Genomic DNA, 17,291 nt, shown 5'->3' with positions numbered 1-17,291 from the left:
TACAGTACATTCTAGGATTTTAGAAGCACTTAATAATAGGGCTTATTTTCAGGGAAGGGTTTATATTGCAGCCCTTGCTGAAAATCACAGTAGGGCTTATTTTGGTATACTGTGTGTGTGTGTATATATATATATATATATATGTGATTTTGCATTTCTGGATAGGGGTGTGCATGCTCTGGGCCCGCTGCTTCTGCTGTGATTAGCCAGAGCAGAAGTAGATCAGCGGGTGCCAACCAGTGGATGAACACTGGCACCCGCTGATCGGCGAGGAGACATACTGGACGGAGCTCTGCACATGTAAACAATGCAGAGCTCAATCCTGTCAGCAGGGATGTGTTGTATTTTGTTTTGCTGCAAGGCTGGGAATAAAATCCAGCACATCCCTTAGTAAAAGCACCACACTCTACTCACAACAACACTGGTTAGGCACACATTTAACCCTTTGATGAATACCTTCCCAGCCAGTGTCATTAGTACAGTGACAGTAGATAATGTTAGCACTGATCACTGTATTAGTGTCGCTGATTCCCACAAAGTGTCAGTGTGAGATTGTCCACCGCAATTTTGCAGTCCCCCTATAAGTTGCTGACCACTGCCATTACTAGTATAAATAAAATGTAAAAATTCCAGTATATATACACACCATAGTTTGTAGACAGTATGGGAGTTATTTACTAAAGGCAAATCCACTTTGCACTACAAGTGCAAACTACAAGTGCAAAGTGCACTTGAAATTGCACTGGAAGTGCAGTCGCTGTAGATCTGAGGGGGACACGCAAAGAAAATAAAGAACAGCATTTTAGCTTGCACATGATTGGATGATAAAATCAGCAGAGCTTCCCCTCATTTTAGATCTACCCTCAGATTTAATTGGCCTAAATTTATGAAGAAATTCGTTTTTTTTTTTCTTTTTTTATTGGATATGTTTTATAGCAGAATTTAAGAAATATTGTTGTTTTTTTTTCACAATTGTCCTGTCTTTTTTGTTCATAGCGCAGAAAAAAAAACAAAAAACAGTGGTGATCAAATACCACCGTATACCATAAAGTGGGGTAAATCTTCCAGAAGTCAAATGGTTAAATAAGCAACACAAGTGTAAACAAGACCTTCCTAATCTCTGTCTTTATTCTGGTGTCTTTATTTTCCTTAAGGTAATGTTTTGATATGTATGATTCTTTTATTTTTTTTATGCACCAGGGGGATTCTGGTGGACCACTTGTCTGCCCTTCAACTACCAACAGCTCAATCTGGGAAATTCATGGAATTACCAGTTTTGGCCCTATAGGGTGTATTATGGATAAAAAACCTAGTGTGTTCACCCGTGCATCTGCTCATCTTGACTGGATAGACGACACCATCAAAAAGAATATATTTGATGTATACTGTAAGTATTAACTTATCATGTTAGCCATGTGATTCACTGGGCCCCATTTCAATTTATCACCCCTAACACTTTTGTATTTAGCTTATTCTACAAAGAAGGACTTGTGGAGCATAGCACCAGTAGCTTGTCATTTTAGAGGTATGATTTAGAAATGGTAGTGAATCTCAACTAGCTAGAGGAGATTCATCTAGCTGGATCTCGCATGCATTAAGTAGAAAAAGATACCAGGCTTGAGATACTATCGGAGTAGAGGCTGTTCACATAACAAAATGAAGGTTCCCTTAACTTTTTTGACTTATGTTAAAGTGGTTGTTAAGCCACTCTAACATCTTCATACTATTGGCTCTGTGTCCTAATCCTGTGTCCCCCTGTGTGTGTGATTTATAAAAAAAATGCAGATTATACCTCATTTCAGAGCGCCTCTCCGTGCTCATGTGACTGGCTGGCTCTCTCCTCTTCCCGTCTGACAGCTGCAGAGGGCAGGGCCCAGATTCTCCCACTGATGTCAGACAGAACGAGGGGAGGGGAGGAGAGGAGAGAGATAGGCAGCTGGTCATGTGATCACAGTGAGGCGCTCTGAAATGAGATATAATATGCATTTTTTTTTATAAATCACACACAGAGGGGACACAGAGTGGATAGTATGAAAATATAGATGTTATTTGAGCAGCAGGAGGGGCACTATTACGAGCTGACAGGTAGGTATGGAGGGGGAGAGAGGAGAGCAGACAGGGGAGCTGCGGCTGACGCAGGCACGTAAACTGAGCACGGTGTCAGGGCTCAGCAGCCATGATATACCGTGGTCAGTTTACAGAGGGGAGGGCAGAAACTGTCAGGATCAACCAGGTTTTTTAGGTGATACAGGGGGCCAAATTACACAGCACAAGCACTGTGCTGTATAACATGCTTTAAAGGGACAGGATACATTATTTTATTTTTTTCGGGTAACAAACGCTTTAATATACCATTCAAGTGCAAGCAAAAATCTTGTACTTTTAATTTATTTTGCTCATTATTGGGAATTTAATGTGAGCACAGCTTCACCCGAGTTTACAAAGTGAAGAGTCTCTACTTCTTAAAGGGTCACTAAAGGAAAAAAATTTTTTAGCTGAAATGACTGTTTACAGGGCATAGGGACATAATAGTTAACTGATTCCTTTTAAAAATGATTAAAAATAGATAAAAAAAACAATCATATAATGTGCCTGCAGTGTAGTTTCGTTTTTGCTGTTGTTTGCTGGTTCTCTGATGTACAGAGAGCCACTAGAGGGCAGTCAGCCAATAGAGAGCAGTGATACTTTGTCTAAAACTCCTCAGCACCAATCCAGTTTAGTTTTACACACAGTAATCACACCTCCTTGATTAGTGACCACCGTGAGAAATCTCCCAGTACTGTGGTTATCAGGAAACAGACAACCATGAAGTGTCCAGAACAGAGAGGATTTACAGCAACATGAAAGCAAAAACGAACAATGAGGACATGAAACCAGGACTGCAGCAAGGTAAACATTGAATATAGGAAACACCTACACTATATTACCTAAAGAATTGGGACACCTGCCTTTACACACACATGATCTTTAATTGGATCCCAGTCTTAGTCCGTAGGGTGCAATATTCAGTTGCCCACCCTTGGCTTCAACTCTTCTGGAAAGGCTGTCCACAAGGTTTAAGTGTGTGTCTATGTGTTTGACCATTCTTCCCGAAGCACATTTGTAAGCTCAGGCACTGATGTTGGATGAGAAGGCTTGGCTCACAATCTCTGCTATAATTCTTTCCAAAGGTGTTCTATTGGGTTGAGGCCAGTGAAGTTTCTCCACCCCAAGCTCACTTATCCATGTATTTATGGACTTTGCTTTGTACACTGGTCCAAAACATTTGGTGAAGGGGGGATTATGGTGTGGGGTTGTTATTCAGGGATAGGGCTTGACCCCTTAGTTCCAGTGAAGGGGACTCTCAAGGTGTCAGCATACCAACACATTTTGGACAATTTTATGCTCCCAACTTTGTGGGAACAGTTTGGGGATGACCTCCTCTTGTTCCAACATGACTGCGCACCAGTGGACAAAGCAAGCATGGTCCATAAAGACATGGGTGAGCGAGTTTGAGGTGGAGGAACTTGACTGTCCTGACCTCAACCCAATAGAACACCTTTGGTAAGAATTAGAGCGGAGACTGCGAGCCAGCCCTTCTCGTCCAATATCAGTGCCTGACCTCATAAATGCGCTTCTGGAAAACTAGTCAAACATTCCCATAGACACACTCTTAAACCTTGTGGACAGCCTTCCCAGGTGAGTTGAAATTGTTATAGCTGCAATGGGTGTGAAAAATTATATAAAGGAGAAACTAAATTGAGATTGGGCTAATCCTGAAACTTCCTGCCACATCCCAAAATATTTGGGAAAAGAAAAGAAGCCCCAAAGGATAGTACGGGCAGGAAGCCAAGACAGTATACCATAAAGAAGTAAGAGGATTATATAAAAAAAGTATACATTTTATTAAATAAGGGTAAATGTTTACAAACAATCATGGAAAAGCAGGATTCAAAAATAAAACAGCTACTCAATTGCCGTAATACACAATGTACTGATAGACATAAGTCAAAAACAGATAGTGATTACAGCAACAACACACTAAACCTTGTGGACAGCCTTCTCAGATGAGTTTAAACTGGTATAGCTGCAAAGGGTGGGCCAACTTAGTATTGAACCCTACAGACCAAGACTGGTAAGCCATTAAAGTTCATGTGCATGTAAAGGCGGGTGTCCCAATACTTTTGTTAATATAGTGTATGTTGTCAAAGTCATATATTTTATTGTGTATAGCCACAAAAAAAAAAACAGGCAGAGACATGGGCGTCCGCTCCATAGGGCAAGGGGGCAATTGACCCCCCCCCCCTAGAAAATTGAGAAGGTGTTGAAGAGTTTTGCGGCTGCGGGCTGCCTGAGTGGTCCAGGGCCGGATTTCACACAGGCACAGCGAGCAGAGTGAAGCTGCCTCCCCCTCCAGTGTTTATGTGTACACAAGGGGAGGAAACCTGCTGTGCCTATGCCATGCTGATGGCTGATCTGAGGTAGTGAATGGGATGGGGGGTCATCTGTGCTGAAGGGGGGGGGGGTCTGTACTGAAGGGGGGTATGTGCTGAAGGGGGGGTCTATGCTTAAAGGGGGTCCATCTGTGCTGAATGGAGGGGTCTGTGTGGAATGGGTGGGTCTGTGCTAAAGGGGGAGTCCACATCTGTGCTGAATGGAGGGGTCTGTGCAGAATGGGGGGTCTGTGCTGAAGGGGGGTCCATCTGTGCTGAATGGAGGGGGTCTGTGCTGAAGGGGGGGTCTGTGCTGAAGGTGGGGTCCATCTGTGCTGAAGGGGGGTCTGTACATTCTCTAGGCTATATTTATATGGGCATGGAGTGAAGCTGAATTATCTCAAGAGCTATTTCACACTGCCAGCTGGTGCGTTATCGGTAAAGCGGCACTGTTTTAGCTGCGCTATTCGGCCGCTAGCGGGGCGCTTTTAACCTCTGCTAGCATTTGAAGAAAGGGTTAAATGCGACTGTGTATCGCTGCTGCTGAAGCGCCCCTCCCTGAAAAAATTTCAGCGAGCGCCCATGGGCAGAGAGAGGGTGGGGAGTATAACTCGCTCTTCAGACTCACCTGTGTTTGTAAATAGATTGTGCTATTGAGCTCTGTAAACATTTTTTTTCTTGAAAGCAATTAATATTAGCTTGGTATATTTGTAAAACATGCCCACAGCTCTACATCATAGTGCTAGGAAGTGATTAGAACATTAAAAAAAAACGTTTCCTAAAAAATTGCATTTTGTTATCTTTTTCATAGCCAGTAAGTCAAGAGTTAGGTTTTGACAACTTTCAAAACACATCAAGAAATGTCATTGGGATCACTTTTTTGTGATATACCAAGCAACAGTGACAATGTTTTGTTGAAAATCAAATATATAAATCAAACAAGAGACAGGTTGTTTTGAGGGATGTCTTGTTACTATGTCTTCTAAAAGTCAGAATTGCTCTTGGGAGTTCCTCCTATGAAATCTTAACTTTGCAAATGAAACACTGCTTTGTGTCCCCGTAGCATGAATCATAGGGGAGAAGGCTTGGTCTCCAGTATATACGTATGATAAAAATAGCACACGGCTGACAGATGAAATTAGAAGAGGCAAGTCAGTGCTTTCTCTTAGAATGAAGCTTCATGTCAGTATATAAGTATCAGGCAAGCCTAAAATAAAGATTGTTTATTTTCTATGTATGACGCTTGTGCATGTTAACAAGGCTCCCGTCCCCGAAGTTGTAATTTATGGTATGAAATCTGTGACCTACTCTGGAGAGTATAATATTTCACCTATAGAGCAGTCATTGCACCGCTGGCTCCTGGGAATAACTACTTCCAATAACATCTCACTGGTTGTGTATAACCGCTAAGGAGGAAACAGCACTGGCTTATATAAGAGAAGAAAACCACAACGGAAATACTCATAAATACTAGGGTTGTCCCGATACCACTTTTTTAGGACTGAGTACAAGTACCGATACTTTTTTTATGTACTCGCCGATACCGAATACCGATACTTTTTTTAAATGTGTCCCCAAATGCAGCCATGTCCCCCACATATGCAGCCATGTCCCCCACATATGCAGCCATGTCCCCAAACATATGCAGCCATGTCCCCCACATATGCAGCCATGTCCCCCACATATGCAGCCATGTCCCCAAACATATGCAGCCATGTCCCCCACATATGCAGCCATGTCCCCCACATATGCAGCCATGTCCCCAAACATATGCAGCCATGTCCCCCACATATGCAGCCATGTCCCCCACATATGCAGCCATGTCCCCAAACATATGCAGCCATGTCCCCCACATATGCAGCCATGTCCCCCCACATATGCAGCCATGTCCCCCACATGCAGCCATGTCCTCCACATATGCAGCCATGTCCCCCACATATGCAGCCATGTCCCCCACATATACAGCCATGTCCCCCCACATGCAGCCATGTCCCCCACATATCCAGCCATGTCCCCCACATGCAGCCATGTCCCCCACATATCCAGCCATGTCCCCCCACATGCAGCGATGTCCCCCACATATCCAGCCATGTCCCCCACATATCCAGCCATGTCCCCCCACATGCAGCCATGTCCCCCACATATCCAGCCATATCCCCCCACATGCAGCCATGTCCCCCACATATCCAGCCATGTCCCCCACATATCCAGCCATGTGCCCCCACATGCAGCCATGTCCCCCACATATCCAGCCATGTCCCCCCACATGCAGTCATGTCCCCCGTACCTAAATGATGATGCCGCCGCCGCTGCGTTAATCACCGCGCGGGGAACAGATTACAGTCAGCTTTCGTTTGAATAGCTGTTTTCCCTGCCGCGCTGTGTATACACTCCCCCTTGCTCGTGATTGGACAGATCCGTCCAATCCCGAGCAAGGGGGAGTGTCTATGCGCGGCGGGGAAAACGGCTATTCAAACGAAAGCTGACTGTAATGTTCCCCGCGCGGTGATTAACGCGGCGGCTTTTCGATATACGGCGGCTTCGGCGGCGGCGGGGGGGGGACTGGGGGGCAAGTATTCTATTTAGGCATCAAGGGTATTTGCGGGAGTACGAGTACTCCCGCAAATACTCGGTATCGGTATCGGGACAACCCTAATAAATACCAATGACATACAGTACTATATATGTGTGACTGTATTATAGAAAATATTGGTTACTTTTATGGGGTTATTGCTTGAAATTATATTATTTAGTAAAAAAATAAAAAAATAACGTTTTTTTTCCTATTTCTTTAAACTTTCTTTTAAATGTCTTTAAACTTACGCTAATGCCAAGCTGTCCAGCAAAAGAGACAGACAGGGGTTAGGACAAACTGAGAAAATATTAAAACGGTATGGAAACCAAAATCAAAGTAATATATTGCACCTTACCAATCGTTAGATGTGGTGACTGTATCCGTTTTTTTTTTTTCCCCCTATTGGCTTTTCCCCTTTGGTTTCACTTGGTGATCTGGCCAGTAACACACCTCCTGTATTAGTGAGACACAACTCTGAGCAGAGGAGGCACAGCAGGCAGCAGCATTGTTAGTCTGAGGTAGAGGGGCATATTAAATGTATTAGCAGATTTAACTACACAAACCAATAGAAGCCATCCTCCAACTCACACTTTATATTCAGTTACAGCTGATCCTTTTGGGATAAAGGCTTTACATGAATAAATAAGCTGATCATTTTAAGTACCGCTGCCAGTGTTAAGTGGTTGTCTCATCCATGTAAACAGCTACTTACTGCTGGAGAACTTGTTCTTTAGAAAAACAGACTTGCTGGCAGGATCATCAGATGTAAATAGAAGAAAGAAAGCCTTTGTCAGTAGGGCAGAGGTTAGGGTCAATAGGACAGTGAATGGTGTCAGTCAGTAGAGCAGTGGATGTGTCAGTGGGGCAGAGGTTAGTGTCAGTAGGACAGTGGATTTTGTCAGTCAGTAGGGCAGTGGACTTTGTCAGTAGGGCAGAGAACAATGTCAGTAGAGCAGTGGACGGTGGCAGTAGAGCAGTGGACGGTGGCAGTAGAGCAGTGGACGGTGGCAGTAGAGCAGTGGACGGTGGCAGTAGAGCAGTGGATGTGTCAGTAGAGCAGAGGTTAGTGTTAGTAGGACAGTGGATGGCGTTAGTCAATAAAACAGTGGACGTGTCAATAGGGCAGATATTAGTGTCAGTAGGACAGTGGATGGTGTCAGTCAGCAGAGCAGTGGATGGTGTCAGTAGAGCAGTCGATGGTGTTTGTCAGTAGAGCAGTGGACAGGTCAGTAATGCCCTGTACACACGATCGGTCTGTCCGATGGACCGTTTTCATCGGACGAACCGATCTTGTGTGCGCCCCATTGTTTTTTTTCCCATCGGTGAAAAAAAAAATAGAACCTGTTTTAGAATTTTCTGATGGTTAAAAAACCGATAGAAAAAAACGATCGTCTATGGGGAAATCCATCAGTCAAAAATCCATGCATGCTCAGAATCAAGTCGACGCATGCTCGGAAGCACTGAACTTCATTTTTCTCTGCACGTCGTTTTGTTTTACGTCACCGCGTTGGACACGATCAGATTTTTAACTGATGGTGTGTAGGCAAGACTGATGAAAGTCAGCTTCATCGGATATCTGATGAAAAAATCCATCGGTCCGTTTTCATCAGATGAACCGATCGTGTGTACGTGGCATAAGGCAGAGGTTAGTGTTAGTAGGAAAGTGGATGGTGTCAGTCAATAAAACAGTGGACGTGTCAGTAGGGAAGATGTTAGTGTCAGTAGGACAGTGGATGGTGTCAGTCAGCAGAGCAGTGGATGGTGTCAGTCAGCAGAGCAGTGGATGGTGTCAGTAGAGCAGTGGATGGTGTCAGTAGAGCAGTGGATGGTGTCAGTAGAGCAGTGAATGGTGTCAGTAGAGCAGTGGACGTGTCAGTAAGGTAGAGGTTAGTGTTAGTAGGAAAGTGGATGGTGTCAGTCAATATAACAGTAGATGGTGTCAGTAGAGCAGTGGACGTGTCAGTAAGGCAGAGGTTAGTGTTAGTAGGAAAGTGGATGGTGTCAGTCAGTAAAGCAGTGGAATGTGTCAGTAGGGCAGAGAATGGTGTCAGCAGTTCAGTTTTTTACTATACTATTTTTAACTTTTTTTTTACTATTTTTAGGACCCTTGTTGGAGGCTTTGGTGAAATATCAGGGGTCTAAACAGACCTCTGATGCCTCACATTTGAGACAGAGAATTTCCCAGCCCCTTTGCAGGGGGAATCAGTGCCACCTGGGGTGATTAGGGTGTGCCGGGTATACTTGGCACATTCCATGTGTATGGCTGAATTTGACCTGGTATCAGCCTCTTGCAATCCCTATATAGCAGAGATGGTATAGGCGGAAGAAGCAGTACATGGAGCCAATATATTCATGTTCTCACAGGAAACAAGCTAATAAAAGGCGAGAGCAGAGTGAGAGAGATGAGTTCTTCACTGTACTGCTTCTACGTTCACTGTCCAGTCACAGGCTGGGGACAGGATCTGGGGTCAGAGGAAGTTGGTTGAATGATGCTGGCCATCAGACAGAGGACCACTAGCAGCAGAAAAAAGCACTGCGGGGAAAATGTATGTATCGAAGGTGAATATTGCTGCAAAAGTTGTTTTTGTTATTTTAATATTTAATTTGTATCTTAATATTTTTAACTGGAGTTCTGTGTTAAAAGTATTTCAAAGATTCGCCAATGATTAGTTACTAATTAATGGCGTTACTGCACGTGCACTTTTTCAAAAGTTTTTCCTTCTGTTATATAAAAAAGACCGTTCGGCTGTAAAAAAAAAAAAAAAAAAAAGGTGATCTTTCTAATATTTTATTATTTGTTTTTTTGGAAATAGCATCTGGCTGTTACAGCCCCAAAGACCTGAGTGACAGCAAGGGCACCTTCCAGTCAATGAGTTATCCTTCCTTCTACAAGAACGATGCAAGCTGCCTTTGGAATATTGTAGCCCCAGCAGACAAAGTCATTCATCTTCATTTCAGCAGTTTCCTACTTGAGCAAAGCACTGCCTGCAACAATGACAGAGTCATTATCTCAGATGAGCTTAGTAGCCTTGGTAAGTTCCTACTGATCTACATGTCTGCAAAATGAAAGGCTAGATCTGTCTGATGCACCTCACCCACCTAAAGTCAACCGGCTTTGGCATTGCCAGCAGGACAAAAGACTCAGCACTCCACCTGCTGGTTACAGAACGCAATCTGAAAAGCATCAAGCTATAATTTGGCATGGGTGCCATTTTCAGAATAAATGCAAAGCGTTTTCTTATTGAACAGATGTAAAGCCTTATTAACCACTTCCCTACTGGGCACTTAAACCCCCTTCCTGCCCAGAGGACTTTTTGCGATTCGGCACTGCGTCGCTTTAACTGACAATTGCGCGGTCGTGCAACGTGGCTCCCAAACAAAATTGACGTCCTTTTTTCCCACAAATAGAGCTTTCTTTTGGTGGTATTTGATCACCTCTGCGATTTTTATTTTTTGCGCTATAAACAAAAATAAAGCAACAATTTTGAAAAAAAAAAATTTTTTTACTTGTTGCTATAATAAATAGCTCAATTTTTTTTAAAAAAAAATTTTTATCCTCAGTCTAGGCTGATACGTATTCTACATATTTTTAGTAAAAAAAAAAAAAAAATCGCAATAAGCGACTGGTTTGCGCAAAAGTTATAGCGCCTACAAAATAAGGGACAGAATTATTATTTTTTATTATTTTTTGTTACTAGTAATGGCGGCGATCTGTGATTTTTATTGTGACTGTGACATTATGGCGGACACTTTTGACACATTTTTGGCACCATTCACATTTATACTGCAATCAGTGCTATAAATATGCACTAATTACTGTATAAATGTGACTGGCAGGGAAGGGGTTAACACTAGGGGGTGAGGAAGGGGTTAAATGTATTCCCTATATAGTGTTCTAACTGCGGGGGAAGAGGGGTGACTGGGGGAGGTGACCGATCTGTGTCTCTATGTACAAGAGACACAGATCGGTCTCCTCTCTCCCTGACAGCACCGCTGTCTGTGAGAGCCGGCAATGAGAAATGATCTCATATGTTTACATATGAGATCATCTCTCATTGGCCGCACAGATTGTCTAGCAAACGGCCACTCCGATTGGCCGTTCACGGCGATCTGTGATTGGCTGTGTCCAAGGGACACGGCCAGCACAGAAGTTCCCCGCTGCGTGCTCGGGAGCGCGGGGAACGCGGAAAGGGACGGACGTCAAATGACGGCGCCCCAGAGAAGTAGAACCACCCTGCGGCCGTATATAGTCGTACGGCTGTTGGGAAGTGGTTAATTTTCAATCACTCTTCTAGCTCTTGTATTTAGCCAATATTTAGTATTTAGCATGGAGTTCAACGCTAACCTGGGCTTTGCAGACCAGTAAATGTTCAAAATCCAATTATCATTGGGACAGAAAGTGAGGTGAAATCTTCTGAACAGGGGCACAGACAGCAAAACAAACTTTACATGGGTGTTAACCCTTTCCTATGCTTTCCAAAAAGCTTAAAGTGGATGTAAACCCAATTTTTTTTTTTTATGTCACAATGTAGAGTATAAGATTTCCTATCATCTGTGCCCAGTCTTGCCACACAGAGTGAATCCAGCTCTGAGCAATCCTCTTTTATTGTTCAGTGAAAATTAACAGACTTTCAGATAAAACCCTGTCTAAATACAAAATCCATTCCTCTCTCCTTGCTTTGAGTGACATGTTATTTACATATCTAGCTTGGACATGTTTATCATATGTTATGTTATGTTTATCATAATATGAGGTGATCCACAGGTCATTGTATATTACCAGGATGTGTTATGTGGGGGAGGGGTGGATTTCTCACTTTTTATACTGTGGATCACCTCATATTATGATTAACATAACATATGATAAACATGTCCAAGCTAGATATGTAAATAGCCTGTCACTCAAAGCAAGGAGAGAGGAAAGGCCTTCGTATTTAGACAGGGTTTTATCTGGAAGTCTGTTAATTTTCACTGAACAATACAAGAGGATTGCTCAGAGCTGGATTAACTCTGTGTGGCAAGACTGGGCACAGATGATTTGGGTTTACATCCACTTTAAGCTTTTTGGAAAGCATATGAAAGGGTTAACACCCATGTAAAGTTTGTTTTGCTGTCTGTGCCCCTGTTCAGGAGATTTCACCTCACTTTCTGTCCCAATGATAATTGGATTTTGAACATTTTGGGTTTTTGTGGAAACAAAACTTGGTGTTAAAGCATCAATGGAGACACCCTTTTCCCATAATAACTCTTAGGCCCCTTTCACACGGATGGATAGAATGGTGCTTTTAGCTACGTATTTTCTAGTTTTCTACTGCAGCTAAAAGCACACAATGCTTTCCTATGGCCCCATTAACACACATCATTTAGCTGCGATTTCGTTGCATGCGGTTTGGTGCGAATATAAAAAATAGCATTTAATGCGTCCAGGAGCGATTTAGCGCAGCTATATGCACATAACCTCAGGTAATCGCAGTCTTTTGTGTCAACTGCGGACAGCAGCGTGAGAAAAAAAAAAAAGAACAGGAAGCACATCATAATCTAAAAAATAAAAAGGGTTGCTATGGGAATGACTACTGCAGCTAAATGCGGCTGCATGTAACCGGCACGTAATCGCAATGTACAAATGCAGCTAATCGCAGTACCTGGAGCCTTGAATTTCACAGAACATTTACATGCTTTTAACTGCGGCAAAACAGCCGTCCCTGTGAAAGGCGCCTTACAGAAGAGAATTTCCATTCCTAGGGGTAGATTTTCTCTCACTTCATGTTGTCTCCCTCCGTTTGTAAGTAGGAGTCATTTGTAAGTCGAATGTTTGTAAGTAGGGGACCACCTGTATTTGGGTTTCACTTTGCAAAAGGGAAGAATTGCTAAAACTGGAGATTGCAATATCCAGAGCAGCTCTGCACAGAAACCAATCAGCCTCCAGGTTTTATTGTCAAAGCTTGATTGAACATGCTGAAGTTAGAAGCTGATTGGCTACCATGAACAGCTGCATCAGATTTTGAGTGCTCCAATTTTAACTCTCCCCCACTGACTCAAAAAGTTGTAAAGCCAAAGACAGACACAAAACACATTTTAGGAAAAAAGGAGAAGTTGCGCTGATTTAAATATATATAACTAAACAGTAAAATTGGTGTAAGATATAATGTATAAAATTGATGCCAATAAACCCAAAATCAATGGAAAGCTGTGAAAATAGAAAACTCAGTCCCAGTATATCCGCAATAGATATAGTCCATATTGTAGTGAATAAATGATCTGGAGAAGACCATATGCGATAACCACCACCACGAATTAATAAAAATTGGAGGCTTACCACATGGCAAGCAATAAATGCTTGCGGCTGCAAACCCCAGCCAGGGCCTTTAAACGATCCTCACAGGGGGGGGGGGGGGATGAATGTTGAGACCTCCAACGAATCCACGGTATTGAAGCGTGTCACAAGAAAAACACTCAATGGTGAAGTATGACAAGAACCGGCACACACATGAGGTAAAATGTGACTTATGGAACCACCACCACCAACACCCTATAATTAGGAGGCTTACCAGAGCGTGTTAGTAAAACAGCATGTGGCTAAAACCCTAGCCAGGGCCTTTGAAAATCCTGGGCTGTAATTAGTATGTCCTAGAATCCTCCGATTGTGTATATTCAGTGGATACATGAAAGGAATAACAGGACCCACATAGTGAAGTACGTTACCAGTATTACCATTTAATAGATAAAAAGTTGCACTTACAAAATCGTAATGGATAAAAGCAGAAAAAAGCTAAAGAAGGATTATCATGCAAAATCCCACAATTCCCCCCATTTTAGTCTTTGAACCAGGGATGGAGGTGTACTACATATGCGCCTCATTTAAAGTCCCAATCCCCCTCTCCTTCCTTTTTCTAAGAAGGACGTCAGCAATGGCAGCCTTTGTATTTTTTCCAGTGCAGGTTTTCTTTGCATTAAAGGACTCATTTGTATGTTCGGAAGCCCTTGCCACTCTTTTTTAAAGGGATATGTGATGGATTGCTTTGAACATGCAATAAGCAAGCAATATGTCACTTTCTCACCACCACCTGTTATAACAATGAAAAGGCCAACCCACCATGCTGCAAGTACTTGAACTCCATGGGAAATTGCGGCTGAGCACCATTGACTTGAATGGGTCGTGTTCAGCATTAGTACTACCCATCAAATGCAACATGTTATGTAATTGTTGACGCTAGCCAAATCATCACAGTCACAGCACGTGTACAGCCCTGACTGTCTGCTTGCCCTTGTTTAGGTTAATGGTAAGGCTGCATTCACACCTAGGCGTTTTCACGCCCGACGCCTGCCGCTATTGCAGCCTGCAATACGCTGGAGGCGTGATTTTACATTGTCGGCTATGGAGATGGTTCACATCTCCACGCCGAACGCCGAAACGCCTGAAGCTCAAAGCAAGTCCCGGACCCTTTTTTTCGGGCGGCTTTGGCGTTCGGGCATAGCCGACAATGTTAAAATCACCCCTCCAGCAAAAAACAAGGCTCAAAAACGCAATACGCCGCATATCTCCTACGCAAAGGTGTGAATGCAGCCTAAAACTGTGGCTCATCCACCTGCTTTTACACCCCCCTGGCCACCCATGTTAACAAGTCTTAGGTTAGATTTTTGTAAATGACTCACAGATGCATTTCTGTACCTCAATACTAATATGCGAAAGTATTCCCACTGTAGTTTGCTGCTTAGAGGCACTCAAAACCATCCATATTTCATCCACTGACTACCCTTTGGCTGGGCTTTTCCTTAGAAAGACCAGATTATAACCATTCAATATTTATTTCATAATCAGTGAGGTCCCTTAAATGCTGATTATAGCTGCTATTCACAAAACTGGGGTGGCCAGTGTCATAAATGACTGCTTGTTTACCATTTATAGGATGATAAGTAGACAGAACCTGTAGGTACAATGCAAAGAAAGGACACAAGGAAAATAGGGCCAGATTCACAGTCCGGCGGCGCAGCGTAACGTAACCCGTTTACGTTACACCGCCGATTTAGTGCCCGATCCACAAAGCACTTACCTGGAAATTTGCGGCGGTGTATCGTAAACAGGTCCGGCGCAAGGCGGCCCAATTCAAATGGGGCGGGTACCATTTAAATTAGGCGCGCTCCCGCGCCGGACGTACTGCGCATGCTCCCGTCGCAAATTTCCCGACGTGCTTTGCGCGAAATTACGACGCGCCGACGTTTTGTGAATCGCGACGTGAAAAAAAGACTTGCGCCGGGAAAAAGAAAAAATGTAAAAAAAAATCAAAAGCGACGTGGGAAAGACGGGCATACTTTAACATGGTGGAGTACTTTTACACAATGTTAAAGGTGCCCTATCTTTGCGACGGAAATCTAACACTCACGACGACGTAACGACGGGACAAATCTTCGTGGATCGCCGTAACTCCTAATTTGCATACCCGACGCTGTATTACGACGCAAACTCCCCCCAGCGGCGGCCGCGGTATTGCATCCTAAGATCCGACAGTGTAAAACAATTACACCTGTCGGATCTTCTGGCTATCTATGCGTAACTGATTCTATGAATCAGTCGCATAGATAGAACAACAGATACGACGGCGTATCAGGAGATACGCCGTCGTATCTGCTCTGTGAATCTGGCCCATACACACTAACTAGGCAGCACTGCAGACTATGGACAACATGCGCCTGTCAGGAAAATCAGTGACAGAACCCGTTTTCTGTACAAGAACCCTCTGCAGTCCTTGGTCACCTATATGATCTGGTAGAGGTAGACTTGTAGCCCCATAAGCAAGACAACATCAAATTTTTACTCTCTGTATGATTTGTGATTACTAGGATTATTTTTATTTCTAACGCATCACAAATTCTTCTGATTTAATAGGTGCACACTGTGGAGCATTTACGCCAAGAGATCTTGTTAGTTACAGCAACACATTATCAGTGACATTTATTTCCAACAACAGGGTAGTGGATACTGGATTTTCTGCAACCTGGGAATTTGTGGACCCCATTACTATTCCAAGTAAGTACAGCAAAATCTAGATTTTATAGCAGTGTTAATTTCGTTAATGAAAATATTTTCATCATAATTTTCGTCAGCTGCATTTTTCCAGTGACGAAAACTAAACCAAAATGACTCAGAAGGAAAATAGAACGAAAATGAGAGGGAGGAACATTTTACTTATAAAGACATTAAGGGCCAGATCCACAACCAGCGGGCGCAACGTAACTTTTGTGATTTAAGTTACACCGCCGCAAATTGCCCAAGTTAGTGCCCGATCCACAAAGCACTTACCTGGAAATTTGCGGCGGTGTATCCTAAATCAGTCCGGCGCAAGGCGGGCCAATTTAAAAGGGGCGAGTCCCATTTAAATTAGGCGCGCTCCCGCGCCGGGCGTAATGCGCATGCTCCCGACGCTATTTTCCCGACGTGCTTTGCGTTACGTTGCGCCGAGTTTTGTGAATGGCGACGGGTAAAAAAGAGATGCGGCGGAAAAAAAATTTTACAAAAAAATTTGACAGCGACGCGGGAAAGACAGGTATACTTTTACATGGTGAACTAACTTTACACTTTGTAAAAGCAGCCCTATCTTTGCGACGGCAAACTAACACTTACGGCGACTTCACGAAGGGAAAAACCTTTGTGGATCTCCGTAAGTGATAATTTGCATACCCGACGCTGGTTTACGACGAAAAAATGCCCCCAGCGGCGGTCGCGGTACTTCATCCTAAGATCCAACAGTGTAAAACAATTACACATGTCGGATCTTAGGGATATCTATGCGTAACTGATTCTATGAATCAGCTGCATAGATAGAAACAGGGATACGACGGCGTATCAGCAGATACGCCGCCGTAGCCCTTTTGTGGATCTGGCCCTATATAACTGCTAAGTCTGTGTAGTTTGTTCAAACTATAATACCATAAATAATAACATATTATTAGATTTATAGAGTATATAATGAGCTTGGAAATTCTAGAGAAATGCTTGAATAATGCATTAAAATTTAACTAAACCCATTAGATTTTAGTTGACTAAAATGCACTGGAGATTTAGCCGACTAAAATGTAGAATATTTTAGCCGACTAAAATGTAGGATATTTTAACCGACTAAAATGTAGGATATTTTAGCCGACTAAAATGTAGGATATTTTAGCCGACTAAAATGTAGGATATTTTAGCCAACTAAAATGTAGGATATTTTAGCCGACTAAAATGTAGGATATTTTAGCCGACTAAAATGTAGGATATTTTAGCCGACTAAAATGTAGGATATTTTAGCCGACTAAAATGTAGGATA

The 17,291-nt window shown here is 43.1% G+C and overlaps 1 protein-coding gene across 1 annotated transcript in view; it reads left to right on the top strand.

Annotated features, from left to right (window-relative positions):
• LOC120916904 (ovochymase-2-like) overlaps nucleotides 1–17,291 on the top strand; it is a 147,169-nt gene that overhangs the window by 91,669 nt on the left and 38,209 nt on the right. Inside the window, exons 16-18 of the mRNA XM_040327850.1 lie at nucleotides 1,201–1,387; nucleotides 9,801–10,019; nucleotides 15,872–16,012. Of these exons, the coding sequence (XP_040183784.1) occupies nucleotides 1,201–1,387; nucleotides 9,801–10,019; nucleotides 15,872–16,012 (547 nt within the window). The remainder of the gene's footprint in view (nucleotides 1–1,200; nucleotides 1,388–9,800; nucleotides 10,020–15,871; nucleotides 16,013–17,291) is intronic.

This window comes from Rana temporaria, chromosome 1 (genome assembly GCF_905171775.1).
Source record: "Rana temporaria chromosome 1, aRanTem1.1, whole genome shotgun sequence".
Lineage (NCBI taxonomy): Eukaryota > Metazoa > Chordata > Amphibia > Anura > Ranidae > Rana > Rana temporaria.
This window is presented reverse-complemented; position numbering and strand designations above follow the sequence as displayed.